General features: G+C 40.5%; 1 protein-coding gene across 2 annotated transcripts in view; it reads right to left on the bottom strand.

The window, feature by feature from the left end:
• The window catches only part of REPS2 (RALBP1 associated Eps domain containing 2), a 116,087-nt gene extending 90,675 nt beyond the window's left edge, over positions 1–25,412 (bottom strand). For both annotated transcript variants that reach the window (XM_072994334.2, XM_072994336.2), the window contains exon 1: positions 24,935–25,412. In XM_072994334.2, the coding sequence (XP_072850435.2) occupies positions 24,935–25,198 (264 nt within the window). In that variant the 5' untranslated portion in view covers positions 25,199–25,412. The remainder of the gene's footprint in view (positions 1–24,934) is intronic.
• Positions 25,413–25,716: the final 304 nt, after the last annotated feature.

The following is a 25,716-nucleotide window of genomic DNA, read 5'->3' as shown; positions in this document are numbered from 1 at the left end:
CTGCGATGAAATGATTAGCATGTTTTTCATAAAAGACATGCGGTCAATTCCAGGGCACCAGTCAAATTCTTAACTTGACAGTTCCTCGGCTTCAGCTGCTTTGAGGCTCCAGACAGACTCTTGGGGACCCATTTCTTTGCAAACCATTGGTCATTGCTTAACGGTGATAATCCGTTCCAGGAAAATTGCCATTAAGCGAAAACATTGTAAAGCGGAAAAAACCCCCATTGAATTGCATTGAAACCCCTTCAATGCATTCCAATGGGGTCAAAACTCACCGTCCAGTGAAGATCCTCCATAGAGCAGCTGTTTTCGCTGCCTGTCTTACGAGGAATCTGTCCCAGAAAACAGCATGGAGCCATTTTGTTTACCCGGTGGCCATTTTGAAACCGCCGATCAGCTGTTTTAAAATCGTTGTTTTGCGAAGAATCAGTTCCCGAAGCAGGGATCCGATCATCGCAAAGTGAAAAAATCCCATTTAGACCATCGTTTTGTGATCGCAATTGCGATCACAAAAAGACCATCGTAATGCAGTTTCGTCGTAATGCGGGGCAATTGTAAAGTGAGGCACAACTGTACTCTCTTCCTAGAAAACCTTGAAAAGAGCTGCACAAGTCAGAATAGACTTGATGGCACAATTATATTTTATATTCTGTATAGGCATGTTCCAAAGGCATCCAACAAACATTAAAACAACTTTCAGCACTCAAGCATCCACAGGGCTATCTGAGCACACTGAACTTTTGAACACCTTTAGGTTAATTATGCAACAAGAGACAGTTTCTATTGATTTGTGTTGGCCCAGATTTGAATCCCATAAAGCAAGTGAGCTAACAGCTTGGCTCTATAAACTTTTAGCACTGCTGAAACAAGCTTGAAACCTACAAGAGTTTCATATACAACTCAAAAAGGTTCAGTTAGGAAAGATTTACTGGCATAGCCCTGGGTGTGACAGCTCAGAAAGTGAACTGTGGAGAGAATTACCAGCTGAAGGTGATTAAAAAAGAGAAAGAAATCTTTGTTTTGGAATAAACGCTAACTGTTTCAGTATCTTCCTGCTCCCTCCTCTGCAATTTGGATAACTAGCTATTTCATTTCTAACTTCTAAGAAGTTTTAAAAGATAATAGAGGGCTTTTCTGGAAGTTGAGTCATGGCAACTGGACTTCTTTCTTGTTAGGTTGAAACATTTTGCTGCTCCTCCTGAAGAAGCTACTTGGATGAGTAGTGAAACATTTCACTATAACAAGAAAGAAGTCCAGCTGCTGTGATTCAATTTCCAGATAATCTCACCTGGATGACTGAGAATTTTCACAGATATAATTGAGGGCTTGTTCAGATGGATTTTTACCCTGTTGTTTGGTGCATTGTGGGGGGCAGACTGTTTTTCTCTTTTTCCTGACAACCACATAACAAGCAGACCCATCTGTCCCTGTCTGCCCCCCAGGGCACCCCAACCCATCCTTTTTTGAGGCCCTGTCAGGGCCTTCTACTTTTTTGGTGTAGGTTAGTGCATTTTAGTTTAGTCTGTTCCCAGTATGCACAATCATTGGGAATGGACTAAAAATTGAACCTTTCTCTGAGACTGCTAAATTAACTTCAGCTGCCACCTAGTTTGCACAAATGTAGGAACAAGACCAAGCAAGTAAGTGAGACTTACTTCTGAGTAAACCTGGGCACTACATTTGATCTTAGCCAAAAGGCTGAGAAGTGGTTACTTGAAAGCTGGGGCACATCTGTAATTGTTCCCATATGTTAAAAAGGAGATAAAACTGATCCTGCCCATTGTTGCCTAGTCCACTTGCTATGTGTAATAAATAGCTCTATGCACCTCTGTAATGAACTACCTGACTGGCAAGATTTAGCCAGAGGCAATATACGCTGGATAACTGTTTTGTATTAGCCCACTTTATTGTGAAATACTGTATATTAAAAAGGAAAGAAGTATTTTTATGCAGCATTTATTGATCTGAAGGCAGTCTTTGATTCTATATGTAATGCACAACTTTGGGGGAAATTATTTTCTGCAACTGTGGCCGAATACTTATTTTTAAAATTAAATGTTTTATATTAATACTTGGTTGAGGGTATGGTGGTGGGCATCTTACAGATCCTGTGTCATCCACAAAAACAGTTAAGCAAGGCTGTGTTTTAGCTCCAATTCTGTTCAATAAGTGTACGTTGTTGTTGAGCATCTAACATCTCCAGCTTTTCATGCTCCCAAACCGGCTACTAAATCTGTTTCAGTTTTATTATATGCAGACAATGTAGTACTGTTATCTCAAATGAAAGTGGGTTTGAGAAGACAACAAAGGGCATTTTCAAATTATTGCCAAAAGTAACATCTAGAGGTGAATTACAGCAAGAGGAAGGTAATGTTAGTCACATAATGTTACAGACTCCGTAAATTGCCCTTGGCTGGGCCACCAATTGAACAGGTCAGAATCTTCAAGAATTTAGGCTTGACTTTTGAGGTATCAGGAACATAGACTGCCCAACAAGAATAGCATGAAATTTATAGTATAAAATTCTTGACATAGTTTTTCCACATTTATGGTCACAGTTTTATACCAGAAGTACTGAAAATTTATACAGACAAGTCATTAGCTCAGTTGCTGTACAGGATTCAAATCTGAGTCAATATGAACTTAAAATCAATAGAAACTGTGCAGTCCAGGTTTCTTGGGCAAATATTTGCTATACTGGACTGTGCTCCAACTTCTTCTTTGAGGATGGAAAGTGGTCTTCCCTCAGTGTCTACACAGGCCTGGCTCACAACATTTAACTTTTGGCTACAGATGAATTTATTTATTATTTATTTATTTATTTATTGGACTTATATACCGCCCCATAGCGCTACAAGCACTCTCCGGGCGGTTTACAATTTTTAATTATACAGGCTACACATTGCCCCCCCCCAAGCAAGCTGGGTACCCATTTTACTGACCTCGGAAGGATGGAAGGCTGAGAATTTAGCTCCTTCTGTCTACCCTGCAGGATGCACATGTGAGCAAATGGATGGAAGATATTTAGTCCAAAATACATACTTTTGAACTGTCACTTCACCACCTACAGACCACTGGCTATGGCAAGGCAAGAAATTTACCACAGAAACACCTGTATGATACTGAAAATCACTTATCCGCTGCCAAAAACCCATGTCTTTCTTTTTTAACATGCCATACAAATACAGTATCTGGAAGTGCTAACCGTTGCTAAATACAGAAGGGCCTTTTCATGTACACAACTACATGTCATGGCTTTAGAATTACTTGACAGTCATTTCAGAAGAATTCCATTACAAAATCGCATACGGCCAGCTAGTGATAATATTGAAATGCTTGCCCATGTATTGCTGTTTTGCTCTTTTTACAGAGTTGTGTGCAAACACTTGTTAGATAACAACCCAGGTTGCTTGTCTTTTCTTTTTGTAGACCGAGATAAACAGGTATCTGCAAAAACTTTAGCAGTAGCCATTAAAATTAAGTTAAACATGCTTTGAAATCTGTAATTTTTTGCAAACTTGCCTGTTTAATTTTGATGTGTGTGTGTGTGTACATAGGATGATTATGTATTTATCCTACTGATTTTAATCTGCTGCCTTTATTTCTCAGTAACTTTTATGTACTATAGTGGTGCCTCGACTTACTTAATTGGTTACAGAACTTCAGTCATAACTCGAAATGGTTGCAAGTCAAAGCACCATTTCCCATAGGAATGCACTGAAATGCAATTAATCTGTTCTAGCTGAAGGAAAAAATCACAAAAGAAAGACCACACACCCACTGCAAGACCCATCAGAAATGTGATTAATCCGTTCTGGCCAAAGGGGGAAAAAAACCCAGAAAATCAAATAAACACTGCAAGACCCATTGGAAATGTGATTGATCCATTCTGGCCGAAGAAGAAAAATCATCAAAAAGCAAACAAACCCTGCAAGACCCATCAGAAATGCAAAAAAACCCCTAAAAAAAAAACCCAAAAAGCATACAGAGAGTGCAAGACCCATCGGAAATGCAAAAAAGAAAGTCAAAGAGCAAACAAACCCTACAAGTCCCATCAGAAATGCAAAAAAGAAACCCAAAAAGCAAAGAGTGCAAGACCCATCAGAAATGCAAAAAAGAAACCCAAAAAGCAAACAAACAAACAAACAAACAAAAAACCTGCAAGACCCATCAGAAATGCAAAGGAAAAAAAACCCAAAAGGAAACAGAGAGTGCAAGGCCTAGCCTATCGGAAATTGGGGGGGGGGGGGAAACCAAAACAAAAAAACAAAAATAAAAAACAAACCTTGCAAGACCCATCGGAAATGCAAAAAAAGAGAAAAGAAACCCAAAAAGCAAACAGAGAGTGCAAGACCCATTGGAAATGCAAAAAAAGAAAGTCAAATAGCAAACAAACCCTGCAAGTCCCATCAGAAACGCAAAAAGAAAAAAGAAACCGAAAAAGCAAACAGAGAATGCAAGACCCATCGGAAATGCAAAAAAGAAAGTCAAAAAGCAAAAAAAAAAAATTAACCCTGCAAGACCCATCAGAAATGCAAAAAAGAGAAAAGAAACCCAAAAAGCAAACAGAGAGTGCAAGACCCATTGGAAATGCAAAAAAAGAAAGTCAAATAGCAAACAAACCCTGCAAGTCCCATCAGAAACGCAAAAAGAAAAAAGAAACCAAAAAAGCAAACAGAGAATGCAAGACCCATCGGAAATGCAAAAAAAAGTCAAAAAGCAAAAAAAATTAACCCTGCAAGACCCATCAGAAATGCAAAGAAAAAAAACCCAAAAGGAAACAGAGAGTGCAAGGCCTATCAGAAATGGGGGGGGGAACCAAACAAAAACAAAAACAAACCCTGCAAGACCCATCACAGCACAGTATCATAACTGCCCACAGCCCAAAACCACGCTGCAAAACCCAAACAAAAACAAAAACAAACCCTGCAAGACCCATCAGAAATGCAAAAAAGAGAAAAGAAACCCAAAAAGCAAACAGAGAGTGCAAGACCCATTGGAAATGCAAAAAAAGAAAGTCAAATAGCAAACAAACCCTGCAAGACACATCAGAAATGCAAAGAAAAATCCCAAAAGGAAACAGAGAGTGCGATACCTATCGGAAATGGGGGGAAACCCCCCAAAACACCCAAAACAAAAAACAAAAACAAACCCTGCAGGACCCATCACAGCACAGTATCATAACTGCCCACAGCCCAAAACTACGCTGCAAAACCCACCCAGAACATTTTTTAAAAAAAGTAGAAAGCAGCACCTGACCAGGCAGTCTGAAGCTTCCTCCGATCGCACACTCTTAACTGCTGGGGTGAAAGAGCTACAAAGAAGCAGCCTCTTCACCACCAACAGTTAGCAATTTGAATTCCCCACCTTTTTTCCCTGCCTTTTTCTGTTGGTAACTGGAAGCTGCGGTTGCAAATAGAAGCAAAATTTTGCAGTCGGAACTAGTCATAACTCAAAATGGTTGTATGTCGGGACAGTAGTATGTCGGGACTTGCATCTTTATTCTCTTCCCTACACCATGTGCAGTCGAGATGCTGGGGTCAGTTTATGGCAGCTTTGCTCCAACGCCTTCTGCCATTCATGATTTTCTCTTCCATCATTCTTCATCAGCCACAGAAAATGCGGAAAAGCTTGCATGTTATTATGACAATGGGCTCTTGATCACTATTTGTGCAACACCTGCTGGGAGGGAACAAATGTTTGGCACTTTTACGAAAGGATATTAAGCATGAAAAAGGCTGAAGTCTCCACCTAAAAGTATCTGTAACAAAGAATGGCCTGTACAGGTCAGTACATGATGCAGCAAATTTTTTCCAAATAAAGAATTGTTTATGGTCTTCCCCATAGTTATTAGCTGGAAGGAGAACTCTTGTGTACATTCTTAAAAGCACAACACTAACTATATATATATGTATACAGATTTTGATCAGAAATGGCTACAAATTTTAGAATTCAAATCAAAACCACTATCAGCATATGAACAGTTAAAATTTCCTTCTGCACAGAAATACTATGACCTTTTCAAAAACAACTTAAATGTATTGGGGAAAACATTTTCACTATCAATCAGTGCACACATACATATGGACACTCATTCAAATGCTGAGAGTAAGCACAATAGTTTGCTCTCCCATATAACATTAGTGGAAATATGAAAGTTGTTGTTTGGACACCCCATATGCTAAAGCACTCAGCCAATTTACAGCTTAATTATTCAATTACTTATTTCTGTAACTGAAACAAGAGTATATACCTGTGCTTTAGGATGGTGTGTGCTAAAGTACCATGAATTTGATTACTATTTATATAATCACACTGGTTAGGATGAAATATGGCAGACTAAATTTAGGCAATGGAAATCAACATCAGGGTGAAATTTCCATTTCCATAACTGAAAATCAATGTTTGGGCTTAGCCTTTGCCCAAAAGCACCTTTTGCTGCAATTCTATGGCTAAGATCCAATCAGAATTTTTGTTAAATTCTGTGTAATCTGTCGTGATCCATTAGAGCTAACTGATGAAGTACTGGCGTGCATCTTGACTATGTGGTTATTCCTGTAAGAAGTCATACAACCTGGCAACTTGTCAGTTAGGTGTAATTAGTTGTGGCAAATGACACAAACCTTAAGCTAATGCCAACAATCTATCTATGCTTTCTTGAGCCACAATTTGGGACCTGGTTGTAGCTAATGGATTGCAGAGATTCTATGAAAAACAAAGTAAACCCTGTGAGTCCAAAATTTCCTAATCCAGCTCTGACCGCATGTGAGAAACACAATATAACCTGAAACATTTCTTGAGCAAAATCTGCAAATGAGAATCTGGGAGATCAGACAGACGCAGCTTGAAAGCAGCTACACCTGTATCACTGGGTCCTACATATTTGGTCCTACATATAAATAGAAGGAAAGTGACTACAAGGCTGCAATCCAAGGAATAACATTGGTTTTGGTCTTTAGAAATATTGCAACTACGTTTTTAATTTTGGGGGAAATTAATGAAAATGAACAGAAAACTCAATAAATTATTGATGTTCACAGTTATGAAGATGATAGTTCAGCTGTACAGTGTCAACATAGCTTCACCTCCTTGTCTTTGATACATAACAGAGGTTGGTGAATTTCAGTGATGCAGACCAACACTTCCACCAGAAAAACCACCAAACCCCTTCTGCAATCTGGCCGTGGGGGCCAGTGGGGAGAAAGTCATGTTTCCAATTTGAAATAGGGAATATAAGGACTCTGTTCCTTTAAAAAAAAAAGCCTAAGTGTCGTTTTTGCCACCATACTGCTTCAATAACAGAATGAAAAATGTGACTGTAATTTTCTTTAAAGGAGGGAGTATGGGTTGCCTATGGGGCACAGGTCGTCTACTCCTTGTGACTGGAGTTAGTGAAACATTATGTAGGCAAGAGTGTAGAACAGAGGGGATAACATTCATTCATTCATTCATTCATTCATTCATTCATTCATTCATTCATTCATTCATTCATTTAATTTATATGCCACCCACACTACCCGAAGGTCTCTGGGCGGCTTACAACATTTAAAATGCAATAAAAAGGCAAAATAAAAGGGCAAAATAATTAAAAAGCAATTAAAAATATATACTGTAAAAATTGCCATGAGACCCACAGCTGATATTATTTCAATTAAAAGCCTTTTGGAACAGGAAGGTTTTGACCTGGCGCCGAAATGTCATCGGAGTCGGCACCAGACGAATCTCAGTCAGGAGGGCATTCCATAGTTGTTAGTGTTTTCCAGCGAATATAACAAGGAATGCTACCCTACACACAATGTTGGTTCTGTGCTGTCCGGTCAGAACCAACTTACAGCAACTGTCATAGGGTTTTCACGGTAAGTGAGATATTTAAGGAGTAGTTTTACCACTTCCGCTCTCTACAATACTTCACACATAAACACCCTTCCAGTCAACAGGGTTTACCCTTTAAGAAATGATGGAAGGATGAGTTTTGGGCTAAGTTTAAGACACTTATTGATAAAACGACACTTCACAGAGAAGACTAAACTTTACCATCCTCTTAAGAGGCAATGATATCTCAAGCTGTATAGGTAAAACCTTTACACCTGGTAGCTAAAAGCAGACTTTGATTCCAATCAAGGCACACAGTACACAGGGTTGCCATAGAAACTGTTTAACTAGATTTGCTCTGGTTCTTAGAGGTACCACTTAGTGCCCATTTGGACCATCATCCAGCACAGATTTTAAGTTTTAATTATTATTATTTTTTAAAGTAACTCTCTAGCTCATACAGAACCGGTGATATTAGACAAAATTTGCAGTCAGTACTTTGAGCTACTGCTTGTGAAAAACAAGGCTTTCTGGTTGACAAGTGTATGAATGAAGGCATCCAATTTCACAGGGTAAACTCTGCAATTTTGAGAACATTTCCTTTTGCAAACAGCTGAAATCTATTCGTAGAATTTAGTCTGCCGAGCTGCTTGCACCACTTCTATGCAAACAGAGCACAGAGAGCAATTAATGAATGATGGCTGGGAGATTATGGGAACTGTAGTCCAAAATAGCACTTTTCAAAGCTCTGAAATTTCCTGCATTAGCAGAAAGTTGAACTTGATAGTCACTGTGTTTACTTCCAGCTCTATAATACTGTACTGAGTTCCAGTTTATTTTCCCAGACCTCTTGCAACTTGTCCAATGTTGCCCCGAGACAGGTACAGTTGTCAAAAAATATAGAGTCCTTCAGATCAGTGGTTACTGTATGAATGATTTTAAGGCTAAAATGTAGAGCAGAAAAATAGTGCAACAAGTAATTGCTTAATTTGCATAACATATAAAACCCACATAAATTAACATAACATGTAAATTTTCATACTATGCAAATTGGGTTATCAATTTGCATAATGTGCAAATTAGGCTGTCTGGATTTGGTGATCTGGAATATGGCAAACCTACCAGTGCAGGTTCTATATTACTAAATACTTTCTGATCAAAAATCTCTGTACTATGAAGCCAGGCTGCTATTATTTCCAATAGAAGGCCCTGGTCTTATTAAGCTTCTTCATAATATCTGTCACAATCATTTATTTAGCAACAGAGTGTCTGCTATTCTGGCACTTTACAGTTTTAAAACTCTGATGGGGCCTCTTGTGAAACAGTACATTTTACACATTAAACCTTTGGCTTCAAAAGAGCGGTGCACAGTTAAGATATGGGGAAGGACAAGAAATCCTGAATGATAAAATTACGAAAATATAGTTATCTCTGATATATTCAGAGAAAAAACACAGAGAAAGAACACAACTTGTTCTCTTATGGGTCAGAAGTGCATGCACAAGAATGAAGTTGCACACCAGAAAGATCTTGTCTCACTGGAAGAGTGCATTGGGAATGCTTCCAAACCAAATTGACCTCAAAAACTTTGACACTACTCAAAGGAAATTGATTTTCTGCAAAAGCTATGAAAAGGATTAGTCTGAGATTTAGGCCAGTAAGAGATTTCTATTCCATTTGGACCCAAAACTATAACATGATGCAAAAATGAGGGCAGCAAGCATGCGGAAATATTTTCAGTACTTTCCAGCTCTGAAACATTAAACTCTTAAGAGCCAAGCTTTAATAAAATAAAACATGGAAAATAGCAGCACGTCTCTATCTTTTACACAGTTCCTTTAGCCATAACATGCAAAAGTGATTTTCATAGTTATGGTCTATTTTGACAGACACCGAAACATCACAATTCCTTCTTTCTAACTGTGGTTTGCTGCTGTTGTGTTTTCTGGTGTTTTTTTAAAGCACTTGTTTCATTTTCAAAGAGTGGCCTAACTCTAACTTTTTAAAGTGCGAAGGAAACCTAGTGATACTGTATTCCATTAGAGAAGATACCATCCCAATATATTTCCCTTTTAAAGTTGGCCTACAATAATAATATCTGGAGTATGGTTTCTGGACTGCAGCCAAAATTGGCTTTGGGCGCAAGCAGCATGTGACCACAGGAGAGAAACTGCTTGAAACAGCCACGATTCTTTCCTTGATTTGGAAGAAAAACAAATCTGGAAATACTTACCAGATGTTCTATTGTTTTGCTGGATTTATGTGACATATTGCAAGTTAAAACCTGAATGGGCTAAAGCCAAAGAACTCAAGAACAACATTCTTTATTTAAAAATGAGAGGACTTGTAGCTGGGTAGGGATGAAACCTTTTTGCGTTATACTCACATATTTTGTATAATGTAACAGTGAAGACTTATACAACACATTAGATTTGGCAGAACTGACTCAGGAATATACCTTCCATGCCCTAAAATGCATTCACTATCTTGAAATCTAACCTCAAAAGAAACACTTTTGTCAAGTTTTCAGAAGGATGTGAAAAAGGCTGCTCACAACAGCCAGTATCAAAAGCTGTCATCCCAATTACACAAGTACTAAACTATTATGTCCCAGGATGCGATCTGGTGCAACCTAACAGCAGCATTTATGTTATATTCCTTCTAAAAATAAAAAATATAACAACAGAATTTGCAAAACACACAAAACATCACTGCACAAGCTATTTAGGCAAACTATCTTTTCCTGTAGTCCAGAGTAGTTGACTAGTACACTGTTTTCCTTCACTTGTTCCTCTTTCACTGGATTTAGGCTAATGATAACAGGCACCATCTGCTTTAAAAGCTTATTTTTGTTTAATTAGTAATGTGGATGTACACCCTACTTTTAATATATATACTTTACACACACACACACACACACACACACACACACACACACACACACACACACTTTATATGAAGCAAGATGAGGAGAGAAGGCCAAGATTTAATTTGACATTTGACTTTCAAAACACATTAGCTGTTGTTTAGCATAAGAAAGTATGTGCCATTCAGTCAATTTCTAGAAAGAGCTCCTGCCATGATTCTCAAGAGCTGAACACACATACTGGCTTAGGTAAAAATTTCCTCAGCTACATCAATGTATTCATTATCACAATATTCCTAATTCTTTATAGCCATTAAAATATATGATGAATTTAGATTGCATTAAATTCCAACTAGAAAATTTTACCTTTTAAATTTGTGTTCCTGTGTGAATCCTAAATGCTCCCTATCCCAAAAATGGGAAATGCATATTATTAATTATTTTTTAAAACCCTTAAGATATCCCGGGGTTGGAACTCCATCACTGGCTATGTTTGATGTGAATTTTCCATCATTATCTAGACTCTAGAGGGCTACATGTTGCCCACCCTGGTTTTAACCATATGGCATATAAATAAGAATCATGTGCTGTCAAGTCAAATCTGACTTATGGCAACCCTTTTTCAAAGTTTTTCTGGTAGAGAGTACTTCTTCTGGGGGTGCCCTGGGACTCTGCAGCTTGCCCAAGACCACATAGGCTGACTCGACGTGCAGGAGACACAGCAGTATCAAACTCCCAACCTTTGGCTCTGCAGTAAGATAGATGATCTATCCAGTCATCTATCTGGCATATTAAGACTATGAATATTCATAGCATTTATATAAATAAACGCTAAAATATAAACACAGTGTTAAAAATAAAACTGATGCCATCAACTTTTGTGTGTGCAACAAACATTTAAAGAAAAAAAAAGGGCATTTGTTCAGTCTACTGCTCATCATTGATCAAATTATCAGGCTCATAAAGGCTACATGAGCCTTCCTTGCATTACATCATATCTGTTAATGGTGCCATGATTCTGGCACGGCTCCAAGTAGCCTTCTCTTGTTGTTTGTCTAACTTGGTGATAAGGAAAACATGCAGAGTTCTTTCAGATAACATATTATTGATACTCCAAACCATGATTTAGAGAACGGGCATGTCACGCAGGTCTAGATGCTGTCTCCTGTGCTCCCCTCCTCTCTCAGCTCTAATTTCCTTGCCTCTTTTTTGACACAGTTTGCTCAATTCAGACATAAGGACAACAAGCAGTCAATGGAGGCCTGAGAAATGTTTATTGATGGCTTCAAGGCAAGCATGAAGACTAAAGCATGCCCCAGCATGTCACTGAAGCATCCTCTGAACTCAACAAAGAGGTGAATGTCTTGCCCCTAATCTGTTGTAAGGAATTAAAACTAGAGATAGGGGTATTTGTATATGAATATCTCTGAAGAAGTGGACATAACGAGGGTCCAGACTCTTAGAGCCAGACCATCCACTCACCTTCTGCTGTTGCCACCGGCTCCGCGCGCCCTTCCTATTGCTCCAGAGCTCACGGTCTACGAGCCACTCTTTAACCGTGCAGCAAGGCTCATCCTCCCACCTCCTCCCAGGAGTGGCTCACAGACCATGAGCTCCGGAACGATAGGAAGGGAGCACGGAGCATGGAAGGTAAGTGGACAGTCCAGAGCTGGACCCTCATTATGTCCACCTGTGTGGGGTTATTCATATTTGTATACAAATACCCCTATCTCCAGTTAAAACCACAATTTTAAAAAGTTACTTTCTGGATTACAATCCCCAGAATCTCCCAACCTCTGGAGCCAAAGCTTGGGAGACTCTGGAAGTTGGCAGAAAACGCAAACCAATCTTTTGTAAGCTCCAGTGCATCCATAATCTAGATCTGGTCATACCGTCTTCAAGATTCTCAGGGCTGCTGGTCAAAACATAACTTTCCCAAATTCTGGTTAAAACTGATACATAAAATCACATCTGAGAATACCAGTCTGGGGAGACGGAGGAAATCAATGAAAGAGCTAAGAGAGCTGTGCACATTCACTGTTTCAGAGCTTAGTGTGTCAACTATTGAAAGGCACTCTATCTGAAGCAACATGAAACATTCTCTGCCATTCAATCCAACGTGCAAACGCTTCACTTAATGATCACTTTCCTCATATAAATTACTGTCTGATACATATATCTTAACAACTGTCTGTAGCAAAATAACTAATATGAGGCCTGAGTTCCATTGGCTACCCTCTTAGTGGTTGAAAACTGCAAAACACAAATTACTTTGCACAACACCCCTGCCTTATTTCAGGACTTCATTTTTCTTCCTAGCCATTCCTGCTATATGATTCTTTAAAGTATGCTGTTTTAAAGTTACATCTCTAATGCAGCACCTACATCTTAATTTGCCAAGAATATGAGGTCTACTGAACCTAACTTTGTTGACTGAAGTATTTAAAAATACATGAGTAAAGCACTGAAATTTTTAAAATTAAAACTCATAATACTGAAGATTGCAAGAAACCCACCCAGTCTGGCAGCCAGCCTAAAATTTGTTGCCTGGCCTCTGGAGCAAAGGAGTCCTATCCCTTAGTATGAGTGCATTAGTAACATAGTGCAATGTGGATGAGCGCCAGCCCTAATCATGCTTTATTGGTGAGAGTATTAGGAAACATCCCATGATTTTTGCATTGCTTTGAGGTCACAAGTGCAGCATGAGACTGCAAAGGGCTCTGTACTGGGGTCTACATGCATATCTACGCTTTTTTAGAGCAGAACACAGAAAGGATAGGTAAAGGTAAAGGTTCCCCTTGACATTGGGTCCAGTCGTGTCCGACTCTAGGGCGTGGTGCTCATCCCCGTTTCCAAGTCATAGAGCCAGCGTTTGTCCAAAGACAATTTCCATGGTCATGTGGCCAGTGCGACTAGACACAGAACGCTGTTACCTTCCCACCGAGGTGGTACCTATTTATCTACTTGCATTTACATGCTTTCAAACTGTTAGGTCAGCAGGAGCTGGGACAAGCAACGGGAGCTCACTCCGGTGCGTGGATTCGATCTTATGATTGCTGGTCTTCTGACCCTGCAAGCACAGAGGCTTCTGTGGTTTAGCCCGCAGATGAAAAGGAAAAGAGGAAGGCCTAACATGAGATGAATTCTCAGTAAAGGAGCCCATGACCTTTAATTTGCAAGACCAAGGATGGCTGCTCATTATAAGGTCTTTTGGAGGTTATTAATTTATAGGGTCACCATAAACAGGAAACACCTTGATGGCACATGGCAACAATATAACATGTATCTTAAGTACTCATGGACTGGCTTTCATTGGATTTTTTTTTTTTTACACAGAAACTGGGTGGCCCCCTATCAGTGATGGTTTAGCAAAGGGTTGGAGTTGAATGACATTTGACATTCTCTCTGGTTCTACAATTCAATTGTTTACAGCATTACACAGTCTCAGATCTTCACTGCTGTAATTGAAATCAATGCAAAATATAGTTTGGCTTTTATATAATTTCAAAATTACATCAGAAATTGCAAGCAAGTTATTTAACACTAGAGGGCATGTTCTAGGAACTGTTAAAGCACACATTTTGTTTCTGAAGTCAAACTTTGGGCTGATCAGCAATTATAGAAATTATCTCTGTATCTGAGGGAGATTGGTTCCAAGCCCCCACCCAGTGGATACTGAAAACCATAGATAATAGCAAACCCTATAATCTCTTGGACCCAGAGCTGCCCCTGTACCTGTAAGGATAATAACTGAGGGTGGCTTGCGATGACAACACTCAGGAAGTATAGGGGATCACCTCAAGCTGGCGGGAGCCTAAGAGAAATGGTGACCAGTTACCTATATAGCATGGTCTCTGGTTCCCTCTACTGGCCCATTCTGGTTACTGCATTGGGTTTTTTTAGTTTAATATTTTTAGTGTTTACAGACCACACAATGCAAATACCGATCATGTGGATATGGGGGTTCTACTGCAGTAGTACTTGAGACATAAAATAAACATAAGAAGTTCATCATATTTTAATTAGAAAACAATGTTAAGCCCACATGTCAAAGAAGAATATACATGGCCTTTATTCTTTATTTATGACACATTGGCCCAAATCCTCTTGTGTAGCTAGAAGCTTATTCTCTGTCACAGTTGTAGCTGAATCAATCTATCAGTACAGACAGGATTTCGAGTACATTGCACTCCTTCTCAAATGCTGCACCAGCTCCAGCCGCTTTTAATCATTATGGCAGCATTGTTCTTACTTTATTGTAATTATGGGATAGACTAACACCCAACTCAGTATGCAACAAATAGCGTCTATGGTGGTTTCTTAACTTAAATCACCTCCAATTTCTTGTAACTAAGCATTTTGTTTCTTTTTTTTCCTATGTGTAGAACTTTGCAATTATCCCTGTTAAATTTTGTTTTGTTTTCAGCCCAGTGGTCTATCAATATTTTTTTAACATTTTGTTTCTGTCTTCCAGGAGCCATTCCACCCAGTTTTATGTCATCTGCAAATCTGATAAGCATTCCCTGAACCGTATCTCATCAAAATCATTAACAAAAATGTTGAAAAGCACTGAGCCCAAGACTTATGGTACCCCACTTGCCGCTTCCTCCCAGTTTGAGGAGGAGCCATTGATAAACACTCTCTGAGTATGATTCTGTAACCAATTGTATATCCCTCTGATAGTTTACTGTCCAGCCTACACCTACTTGACTTGCTAATCAGACTATCATAGGGCACTTTGTCAAAATATCTGCTGAAGTATATTACGCCTACAGCAAACTCACCTTCTACCAGGGAGGTTACCCAATCGAAACATGAGATCAGACAGGATCTGTCTGGCAGGATCTGTTCTTGACAAATCTGTGTTGGCTTCTAGTTATCACTGCCTTGTTTTCAAGATGTTTGCGGAATGACTGCTTTATAATCTGCTCCAGAATTTCCCCTGGGATTGATGTCAGGCTGACTGGTCTGTAGTTCCCAGGTTCTTCCCTTTTGCCCTTTTTAAAGTTTGGGACAATGTTAGTCCTTCTTCAATCATCTGGCACTTCACCCATCCTCCATGATTTCAAGAAAATAATAGACAGTTATTCAGCCACTTCCTTCAATATTCTTGGATGCAATTCATCTGGTGATTTGAACTCATTCAAAACAATATCAAGGTGCAATCCTGTCCCCTCCACTTGTACTTCACATTTGCCTGCAGCATCATAGACTGTCTTTTGGGGGTGAAAACTGAGCTAAAGTAGGAATTAAGCACTTCTGCCTTTTCTTCGTCATCTATCATTTTCCCATCTGCATTGACTGGCTGAACTACTGTCTTATTTTCTTTGTCTTATTTTCTTTGCCACTGAATAATGCTTTTTTGTTGCTTTTAGTATCTCCCAGTAATCTCACCTCATTCTCAGGTTCTTCCTTCCTAACACCATTTCTGCAATTGTTACTTGTCTATACTCCTAGTTTGTGGCCTCACCTTTCTTCCACTTCCTATATGTGTCTTTTTTCTTCTCAGGTGCTTTTTGTTTTGTGAAGCCATATTCGTGTTTATTGCTGCCGTCTAACTTTTATTTTTGTTGGAACTATTTTCAGTTTTGCCATAGAATTTCCTTTTGAAGAAATTCCAACCATCATTTTCTTGTTAGATCTGCTGCCATGGGACCTTACTTGTCACTGTCCTGAGTTTGTTAACATTGGCTTTCTGAAAGTCCAACACATGTGGCTACACTCTGCTTTTGCTTAGTTTGAAAGCAAGAAATCCAGTATAAGATTGTCACTTCCCCCAGAGTTCCCCTTATTGCCACTTCATCCCTCAAGTCATCTTTACTGGTTAGGATCAAGTCAAGGACAGCTAATCCTCTAGTTTCTTCACCTACTTTTTGTAGGAGAAAACTTTCAACCACAAAAGCCAGAAATTTCTTCAAAAGGCCACGTTCAGCAGAACTTGCCTCCAAAATCAAGATAAGTGGAATCTCCCATTACTACATCATTTTTTAAATTACTGCAATTTGTTTTTCAAAGGTTTCATCCACATCTTCTCTTTGATTAAGCAGTTGGTACTAGACTCCAGCTACCACGTTCCTTTTATTTTTCACCCCAGTTATATTAATCTGGAGGCTCATCCTGCTGTATTTCTGTGCAGGAAAATGTATTTTTGGCATATACTGCGACTCCACCACCCTTTCTATTGTTGCTGTTCCTTTGAACAATTTATATCCTTCAACTGCTATACTGGGAGTCATTTCATCACATTTCAGTTATCCCTATCAAGTTGTATTTACCCTCCTGAACTAAGAATTCCAGTTCTTCTTGTTTGTTTCCCATAGTCCTGGCATTTGTATATTGCCACCAGAGACTGTGTGATTTGTGGACTGCTTTCCTTCATACATTTTTATGAAAACTGTTATTGGGCCTCATTAGAGCTGTTTCCTCTGTTCCTCTTATTGTATATAAGTCTTCATCTGTTTTTGTAGTTCCTCTTAGCCATATCATTTGTTCCGAAATGGATAACAAGAAAGGGGTATGCATCCAAGGGTTTTATGAGCAATGGCAATTTTTCCATCACATCCCTGAGCCTACATGGGTAAGAAATGCCTAGTAACAGAGGTTTACCAGTTTACCAGAGGTTTACCATTATCTCAAAAATAGACTACTATAATGCTGTCTATGTAGATTTCCCTTGAAAACAGTACAGAAACTTCAGCAGGTCCAAATGTGGTGGCCAAACTGATTTTTAGGACAAGCAAATTCAATCATATATCTGCAGTCTTAGCACACCTTCATTGGCCCAGTTACCCAAGGATGGGGTCCACTGAATTATAGTCGTGACTCAATTTACGAACTTAATTGGTTCCAGAACTCCGGTTGTAACGCAAAATGGTTGTAAGTCAAAGCACTATTTCCCATAGGAATGTACTGAAATGCAATTAATCCATTCCAGCCAAAGAAAAAGCCACCCCCCTGTGAGGCCCCCAAAATGGAGGCCTTAGTGGGAGTGCCGTTGCTCTCAAAGAAAACCCTCCACACACAGACATCCCCACCTCCGTCCCCAATGCGTCAGGAAGAGAAAGGCGTGGAGACCCCAGATTGGGAGCAAGTGGTCGCCGAACCCCTTACCTTGGATAAGGGGGTAGATACGCGAGACATGGAGGCGACTATGAAAGGGTTAACCCTTTCCCCGGGACCCGGGGAATCTTTGGCGGGAAGAAGGAGGGAGGAGATTGAGGCAGCAGCGGGAGATATAAGAGGGAAGCCGGCAGAGATACCGGGGGGGGGGGATGGGAGTGGATCTGGATGGAAGATCCCTGGACCCACAAATGGGAGCAGGTCCGAGTCCCCCATGAGGAGGCGGAGAAACGCCGCCAGCTTGGGCTGAAACCTCGCCCTTCGTATTGGGGTGAAACCGAGGCCAAGGAGTGGAGGAGGAAGCTCCGGGAAGAAAGGGAAGCGGTAGCCAGAGAGCTGGAACGGAAGAAGCAATGGCATATAGCCAAACTGAGGAAGCTGGGGGGTTACCCAGCCCCTGGGGAGTCGATGGAGGAGACGGGTCGTCCTGGGGTGAGTGGAGCGGGGATGAAGAGACTCTACCGTTGATATCCCTAGACGAAGAATTGGACCCTGGGCAGGGGACTGTGCCGTTGCTAACAGGACCTTGGAACCCAGAGACGACAACCCCTTTTGTAAATGGTTTATGGACCCTGTTAAAACCAAGTAATGTGTTGCAAGAATCTTTGAACCCCTTTTTGGGGGGGGAACCCTGTTGGAGTTGATATTGCAATAAATACTGAACCTTTTGATTTACCTCAACCGACTTGTCCTTTATTGGAGGAACAGACAGCCCCGAAAACTGAACCCTCACACCCCCCCCCCAAAAAAACCGCAAGACCCATCGGAAATGCGATTAATCCATTCCGGCTGAAGGGGGGGAAGAAAAGCAAGCAAACCAAGCAAGACCCATCGGAAATGCAAAAAAAGCAAAGCAGAAAGCAAGCAAAGTGTCCAAGACCCATCGGAAATGCAAAAAAAAAAGCAAAGCAGAAAGCAAGCAAAGTGTGCAAGACCCACTGGAAATGCAAAAAAACCAAAGCAGAAAGCAAACAAAGCATGCAAGACCCATCGGAAATGCAAAAAAGCAAAGCAGCAAGCAAAGCATGCAAGACTCATCAGAAATACAAAAAAAGCAAAGCAAAAAGCAACCAAACCCCGAAAGATCCATCAGAAATGGGGGGAGGGAACCAAAAAGCAACCAAACCCCACAAGACCCATCAGAAATCGGGGGAGGGGGAACCAAAAACCAAACAAACCCCCAGGACCCATCAGAAATAGGGGGGGAAACCCAAAAAACAAACCCTGCAAGACCCAATACACATCAAAGAAACATAACCCCACCACCCAGCCTAAAACCAGGCTGCAAAACCCACCTAGAACAGTTTTTAAAAAGCAGAAAGCAGCATCTTACTTTACCAGGCAGTCCGAAGCCTCCTCTGATCGCACTCACTCTAACTGCTGCAGCGAAAGAACTACAAAGAAGCAGCATCTTAGCCTATCAATGGTTAGTAATTTGAATTCCCTGCCTTTTTCCCCTGTCTTTTTCTGTTTGTAACTGGAAGCTCCGGTCGCAAGTCGAAGCAAAATTTTGTGGTTGGAGCTGGTCATAACTCGAAATGGTCATAAATTGGGACTTTAATAAGTCAAGGCACCACTCTGTCTTGCCTGGACAGGTCACACAGATGTTTCAGAATACTCTGCAATTAAAATATTTTTTGCTAAGAACTGTGTGTCCTTGAAGGATGCATTCTACAATCACAACAGGATAACAGCAAATGCACTATTCCCTTGTAGTCCCAATATCAAGTCACACAATAAATAAATAAATACAATAGCCTCAGTGGCCACCTGTTGAGTAGCAATTAATATATTAGGTATCAGCATTTCAATAAGCTTTAATGACCATAAGTGTGATGGTAGTATTGAGTTGATGGCAGTAACAGACTGGTTCCATATCTTTATAAAATTCACCGTTCCACTTTCCCAGTCAGCAACCCATCTAAAATATAATCTTTTATTGAAGCAGACATGTCAGATAAAATTCTGAAGATAAGTCATAACAGGTAATAAAATAATGAAACAAAATCACTACATCAATTACTAGTCCACTTTTGCTCTAACATGCCAATTTCATTTAGCCAAAAATGCTCAATAGAAATTATGCAATTCCACTTAAAATGTCATTAATTGACTGCCAGGTGAAATGAACCAAATTTTAAAGTTGTAAGAGGCAGCATGGTAAAGTGGACAGAGGGGTCTACTGGGACCCAGGAGACCTGGGTTCAAATTTCTGCTCAGCCATGGAAACTCACTGGATGGGGAGGTGGAACTGGTAAAACAACTGCTTAAATATCTCACATACCTTGAACATCATATCAGAATTGCTATATGTCAGGCGCAACTTGACAGAACAAAACACAGTGACCCACATGTGGTTTACATGTAAATCTGACACCTTTCAGGCTGATATTTTGCTTCCCTGTTGGCTTAGGTTAAATGACCTTTTAACTGTCTTAATCTTGATACAAATGTTATACTGTTAAAGTCACTTTCAGCATCTGTCCTAGAGTTGGTATACATGTGTGGGGAGGAAAAAGATGGTTTAAACACAGTTGTGCCTGGTTTTTGAATCGACTGATGAGCAGAGAGACACACATATAATAATCACATTTCATCCATTTTGAACTGTGTCACCTGTGAATGGAGACACAATCTGAATGAAAACTATTATCAGTCTTTGCTACCAAAATGGCTTTATGTCTAACCTCACCTTCTTTTAGGAAAAAACAGTATATCCTTCTGTACATGAGTAGCAGGCTCTTTTATTTAATTATTTATTTTTAATAAGAAAGTGACCTGGCATCCATAAGATTAGCAAAATTATCCCTCAACTTTATCAGTTGCACTGTGCATATGGTGGAGGAAATGGCAACAAGTAGGCAATGCAGAAAAGTGTTCCCCTATGTAAGCCATATAGATACATCAGATAAGCCATGCGTTTGAAATTGACTGTTATAGGAAACCGAAGACCATTGGGTGAGGTAGCAAAAGTGTATAACTAAGGTACTTATCACTCACTCTCGTTTTGCAAAGAATTTAGTCAAGCTATCTAATTTAAAACAGCACAAGATTTGGTTCAGATGCTAGATAATAGATACTAATGAGAAAACACTGTAACAGTAACAATCTAAACTAGTAGATATATTTCAAAATAAACAAACTATCAGATTCATATCATCTGGCAGCCACTTCCTAAAACTGGTGTTTGCCCCTGCCTGTGGCAGCGCGTTATCACATAAAGCTGTCATTTCATGTTTCTCTTTTAAAAGGGAACTATTATCTGTGGAAGAAACAATGAATAATAACGTTAGGGCAAAAAAAAAAAAAAAAAGAAAGAAAGAAAAGAAAAGAAAAGAAAAGAAAAATAAAAAATAAAGGGGGTATCAAAATAATAATATAGCTGCCCAGAAGAGACTTTTAAATTTACCTGATTTCTACCATGTAAAATATAAATGTATCACTTAATTCCGAAAAAGACTTTTAAGAATGATGGAGAACATTACGAACAAAAATTAGAATACTGTAATGTCCTGCACACATACATACGAAACTGAAAAGCTTATCAATTCTTAATTAACATATTTTAAATGAATTTTAAAAAAATCTGATCCATTGCTGAGAAACCAGGAAGGCATTTCTCCATGCCTATTCATATGAGTCTTCAAAAGCATCTACCCAAAAGAGAGTATTTTCCTCAAGTTTAATTCTTTAAGGGTTTCTACTTCTTTGATGCTCTCACTCTCTGAACTGCTGCAGCCTTCAAGACCTGTCTATGGTAAATCTTAGGTTAGAATGACACTAATCTCCATTGCTCATTTGACTCCTGTAGTCTGCATACAGTGGACCCTCTACTTACGGAATTAATCCGTATTGGAACGGTGGCTGCAAGTCGAAAAGTCTGTAGGTCGAATCTCCATTGACCTAAAATGCATTGAAAACCGATTAATCCCATAACTGGCAGTTTTTATTCTATTTTTGTTCCATTTTGGTTTTTTTCTGGTCTGTAAGTTGATTCTCCGGCTGCAAGTCGAATCTAAATTTTGTGGCCAGAGAAGTCTGTAACTCGAAAAGTCTGTAAGTCGAGCCGTCTGTAAGTTGAGGGTCCACTGTACCTGCTTTCTCTCTACAATCCTAAGTAACAAGAACCCTTTCAGTGTAAGTAGAGCTGGCAAGCAATCAGAGATTACACAGAGTTCTCCACACCACAGTATTCCTATGATAGATGGCACACGCTAATAGGTGGCATACACCATCACCCATTTAAAATCATAATTTTTGATGATCAGTCTGTTTTTTGCAACAATCTCAAACTGATGTAAAGTCTTAACACCAACAAAATTAGGCCCACACCAAACAAAAACATCATTTCTGTAGAGACAGAAGCTGAAAAACAATGCAAGGACTGCAACTGACATGTTGAGATATTTCTTGACACAATAAACAATGGAAGAGAGAGGTTTTGAAATAAATGAAAAACATATTTATTGGCATGGGGTGGAACTTATCACCTACTGCCGTCTTGTGCACATTAATTAGACATATATTGATTGGGGTACTATGCTTGACAAAATATGCCAGAAACAGGTAGTATAAGACTTATTGTTGTTTAGTCTCTATATATGAAAGCTCAGGAATCACAATGAAAATGGAACGGCAGCTAAGAGTTTGTATTAGTACAGCAGCAAGCAAGCAATGCTATAAAGAATGCAAATAACAACAGAATTGATATTGGTCAATTATACCTACTTTCTGACTTGCCATTCAGACCACTACTCTCTGATGTGCAACAAGTTTAGAAGAAAGAATAAGAAATGAACTTTAGATGTCTATGTTGTCACCTATTACCAGAATCTGTCTAATTATAGATTAAGCCCAGGTGGTTCCACCAGCAATTAAAAAGAGAGAGAGAGAAAAAAAATACATAAATAGTTGCTGATGTGCAGTTTGCCAGTCCAGCTGTCTTGACTAGCTATGTAGTTCCGCTTTAGAAGTATTATTGAGAACTGCCGGGCTTTACTGCCCACTGAGACTGTTTGGCCCTAATCCAATGCCAAAAATGAGGGCAGAGAACATATGACCGTGTCTGGATCTGCAGATTGAGAGAAAAGCCAGCTGCTGGGGGCACAGAAGAAAGGGAACCTGAAAATACACAAACTGGCTTTTATGTACACTGTGCTCCCTGGCTGCAATCCTAAATTTACTTGATGGCACATCCATCGGAATGAAATCAATTGAGGTTGCCTGAGAACACTTGTGACCAGGATAACACCCTCTACTGTATGCCCTCTTTCAGAAGAATGCACCCTCATGGGCAGGGTAAAGAAATGGGGCAATCAAATGCTGCCTGGTCACATTCCTTTCTCTGCTCTGATAGCTCTAGTTATTTTGAAGCTAGGAGGTCTAAGCAGGTGTGCAGCTTTCCACTGTATTCATAGCTCCATGGACTAAGGCAAAGAACGCTGACTCTCACACTAAATGTAAATACAGTAGTGTACTCTCTTAGCTCTACCATATAACTATAGAATGATTTGCATACATTATAATTTATTCATACCCCAAAGGCTCTCAATCTTGAATCCATCCCAGAACAATGCTGTTTTTATAAGTACAAGTCAATACACTTTTAACTGTGTATCTCTGTTCTGTCTGGAGATAACAGAACACACTGAATGTAAAACAACCCCTTTTACATACGAAGATTTAATGTTAGGATGATGTTAGACTCATGAGCCAAATCTGAAAAGGAACTGTATGCCATGTTGCAAAAAAATAAATAAAAATAAATAAAGAACTAATGTCTATTACAGAAAGACAACTACAGTGTTTCTGCAGCTGGTAGTGGAGGAGGCATACTGTACTGCAAACAATAACAAACAGTGTGTGTCTACAGCAATTACTACACTTTTTTGACTTGCTTTTTCCTCTCTTTGTGGACTTCAGAGGAAATAGAGGAAGTGAGAAGATGAGACAGCATAATATAACTAAAGCAGCCTTCCAGGATACTTCCTGATTAGAAGAAATTAGTAGTTATAGTGCATTTAGTAATCCATTAGTTGATAAACAGCATTTGTGAATTTAAACAGTCTGTGAACTAATACTTGGATACCATAAAATCACCCAACAAAATGCACAAATGGAGCAGCTGCATAGTGTTCTGGTTTCCTGTGGGACTAACTTTTCAGCCAAACCAAGAATTTACATTCATATTATCATGGGGAAAAAAACAGCCAAGAGGCCTCAACTCATGCTATTTGTGAGCGTTTTATGCTAACTCCTCTTATGCTAACTTCCACATATCTTTTTTTAAAAAGTCTGAAGCTGTTCTTACAAACCTTATTGTTATCTTATTGTTGTCATTTTTAACTGTGGAGTTTTAAGACTGTTTTAAATTCCACTGTTTTTTGACTCTTTGCCACCCAGCGGTTGTTTTCAAAGTAATAGGTGAGACATAAGCCATGAAAATTGATAAACAGCTCCGGTAAAGGAGTTCATTCTTTTACAAGTTCACAGCATACAAAAAAAATATTTCTACAAGTCTATGCAGAAAAGGTTTACAGTACTTTTACCCTCCAGGGATAGGGATCAAATCCTGATCTCCCTATTCTCCTTTATCCACTGGGTGGAAAGAAAACTAATGTAACTCCCTTTTTTAAAAAAAGGCCTAGAAACAGGAGAGCACCTACAGGAGAGCACCTAATGGTGCGGCTAAAAAAATACTGTACCTAAATAAATAAATAAATAAATAAATAAATAAATAAATAAATAAATAAATAAATAAATAAATAAATAAATTTTGGAGCACGCAAAGCATTCCGTCCTCGGTGCTCCATCAACCCCTCTTAGGGCGGCAAAGGTGTGGGGCAGGAGAGAGAAGATAAAAAGTCAAGGGAAGCGCTCGCACTAGGGACCGAGGCAGAAGGAAGCCTCTTAGCCAAGGCACTCTCTTTTTTTTTTCTGGGCCCTTTTGTCCGTCCTAGTGAGACATTTAGCCACTTATTTTAGAGTGGCAGAGTTAAAACTTTCTGTGAGGGGGCTGACCTCGACATCCCTCACCCGGCTCACGGGCGAAAGCCCTCTGCTCATGCCCAGGAGCCCTCTGCTCGGGTCAACCAAGGCACGAGTCAGGCAGCGTCGTCTCCCGGCCTCCCTTACCTGATGCAGGGTCTCGGCCGGGAGCTGCGACGCCCTGAACAACTCCGCCACTTTGCTCCCGGCGGCGGCGGCGGCGGTGGAGGCGGTGGCGCTCGGCCCCGATCCCGGTTCGGGCGCAGCTGGGCTCCCGCCGCCGCCGCCGCCGCCGCCCCCGCAAAGGGAGAAGAGCTCGGCGTAAGACGGCTGCTCGCTGGCCGCCAGAAGAAACGCGGCTCCTCCTGCCGCCGGTCCAGAGGCGGTCGCCGCGGCCGGCAGCGGCTCCATGAGGGGGCGACGCCGCAGCGACTCCGGAGGGGAGCGCAAAAACCCCTCGGAGGGAGGAGGAGGAGGAGGAGGAAGAGCCGCCGCAGCGGAGAAGGTGCAACCCCGGCTGCTGCTGCTGCTGCTGCTGCTTGCGGCTCGCCGCTGCTCTTCTGCCGCCGCCTCAGCCCGGCTGCCGCTCGTCGCCCGCCTCCTCTCCAGTGCGGAACGCCGCTGCCTCTGCAGTGCTGCCCCTCTGTGTGTGTGTGTAGGTGTGTTTGTGCGCGCGCGTGCATGTGTGTGTGTGTGCGCGGAGGGGGAGAGAGAGGGGGGAGAGCTCCCTCGCGCCTTCCCTTTCTGATTCCTCCGCCTTTCCGCGTTCCCCCGCTTTCTGCGGCAATAATAATAATAATGAGAAATCAAAGCACGGGAAAGGGAGGAGGGGGCGGCGGCGACAGAAGCAGCAGCAGCAGAAGCAGCAGCAGCGAAGGGGGGGGGGCGGCGGAAGGGAACAACAGGGAGGCGAGGAAAAAGGCTTTCCT

The sequence above is a fragment of the Pogona vitticeps genome, chromosome 3, assembly GCF_051106095.1.
Source record: "Pogona vitticeps strain Pit_001003342236 chromosome 3, PviZW2.1, whole genome shotgun sequence".
Classification (NCBI taxonomy): domain Eukaryota; kingdom Metazoa; phylum Chordata; class Lepidosauria; order Squamata; family Agamidae; genus Pogona; species Pogona vitticeps.
Note: the sequence above shows the minus strand (reverse complement) of the source record. Positions and strands in the feature narration are given on the sequence as shown.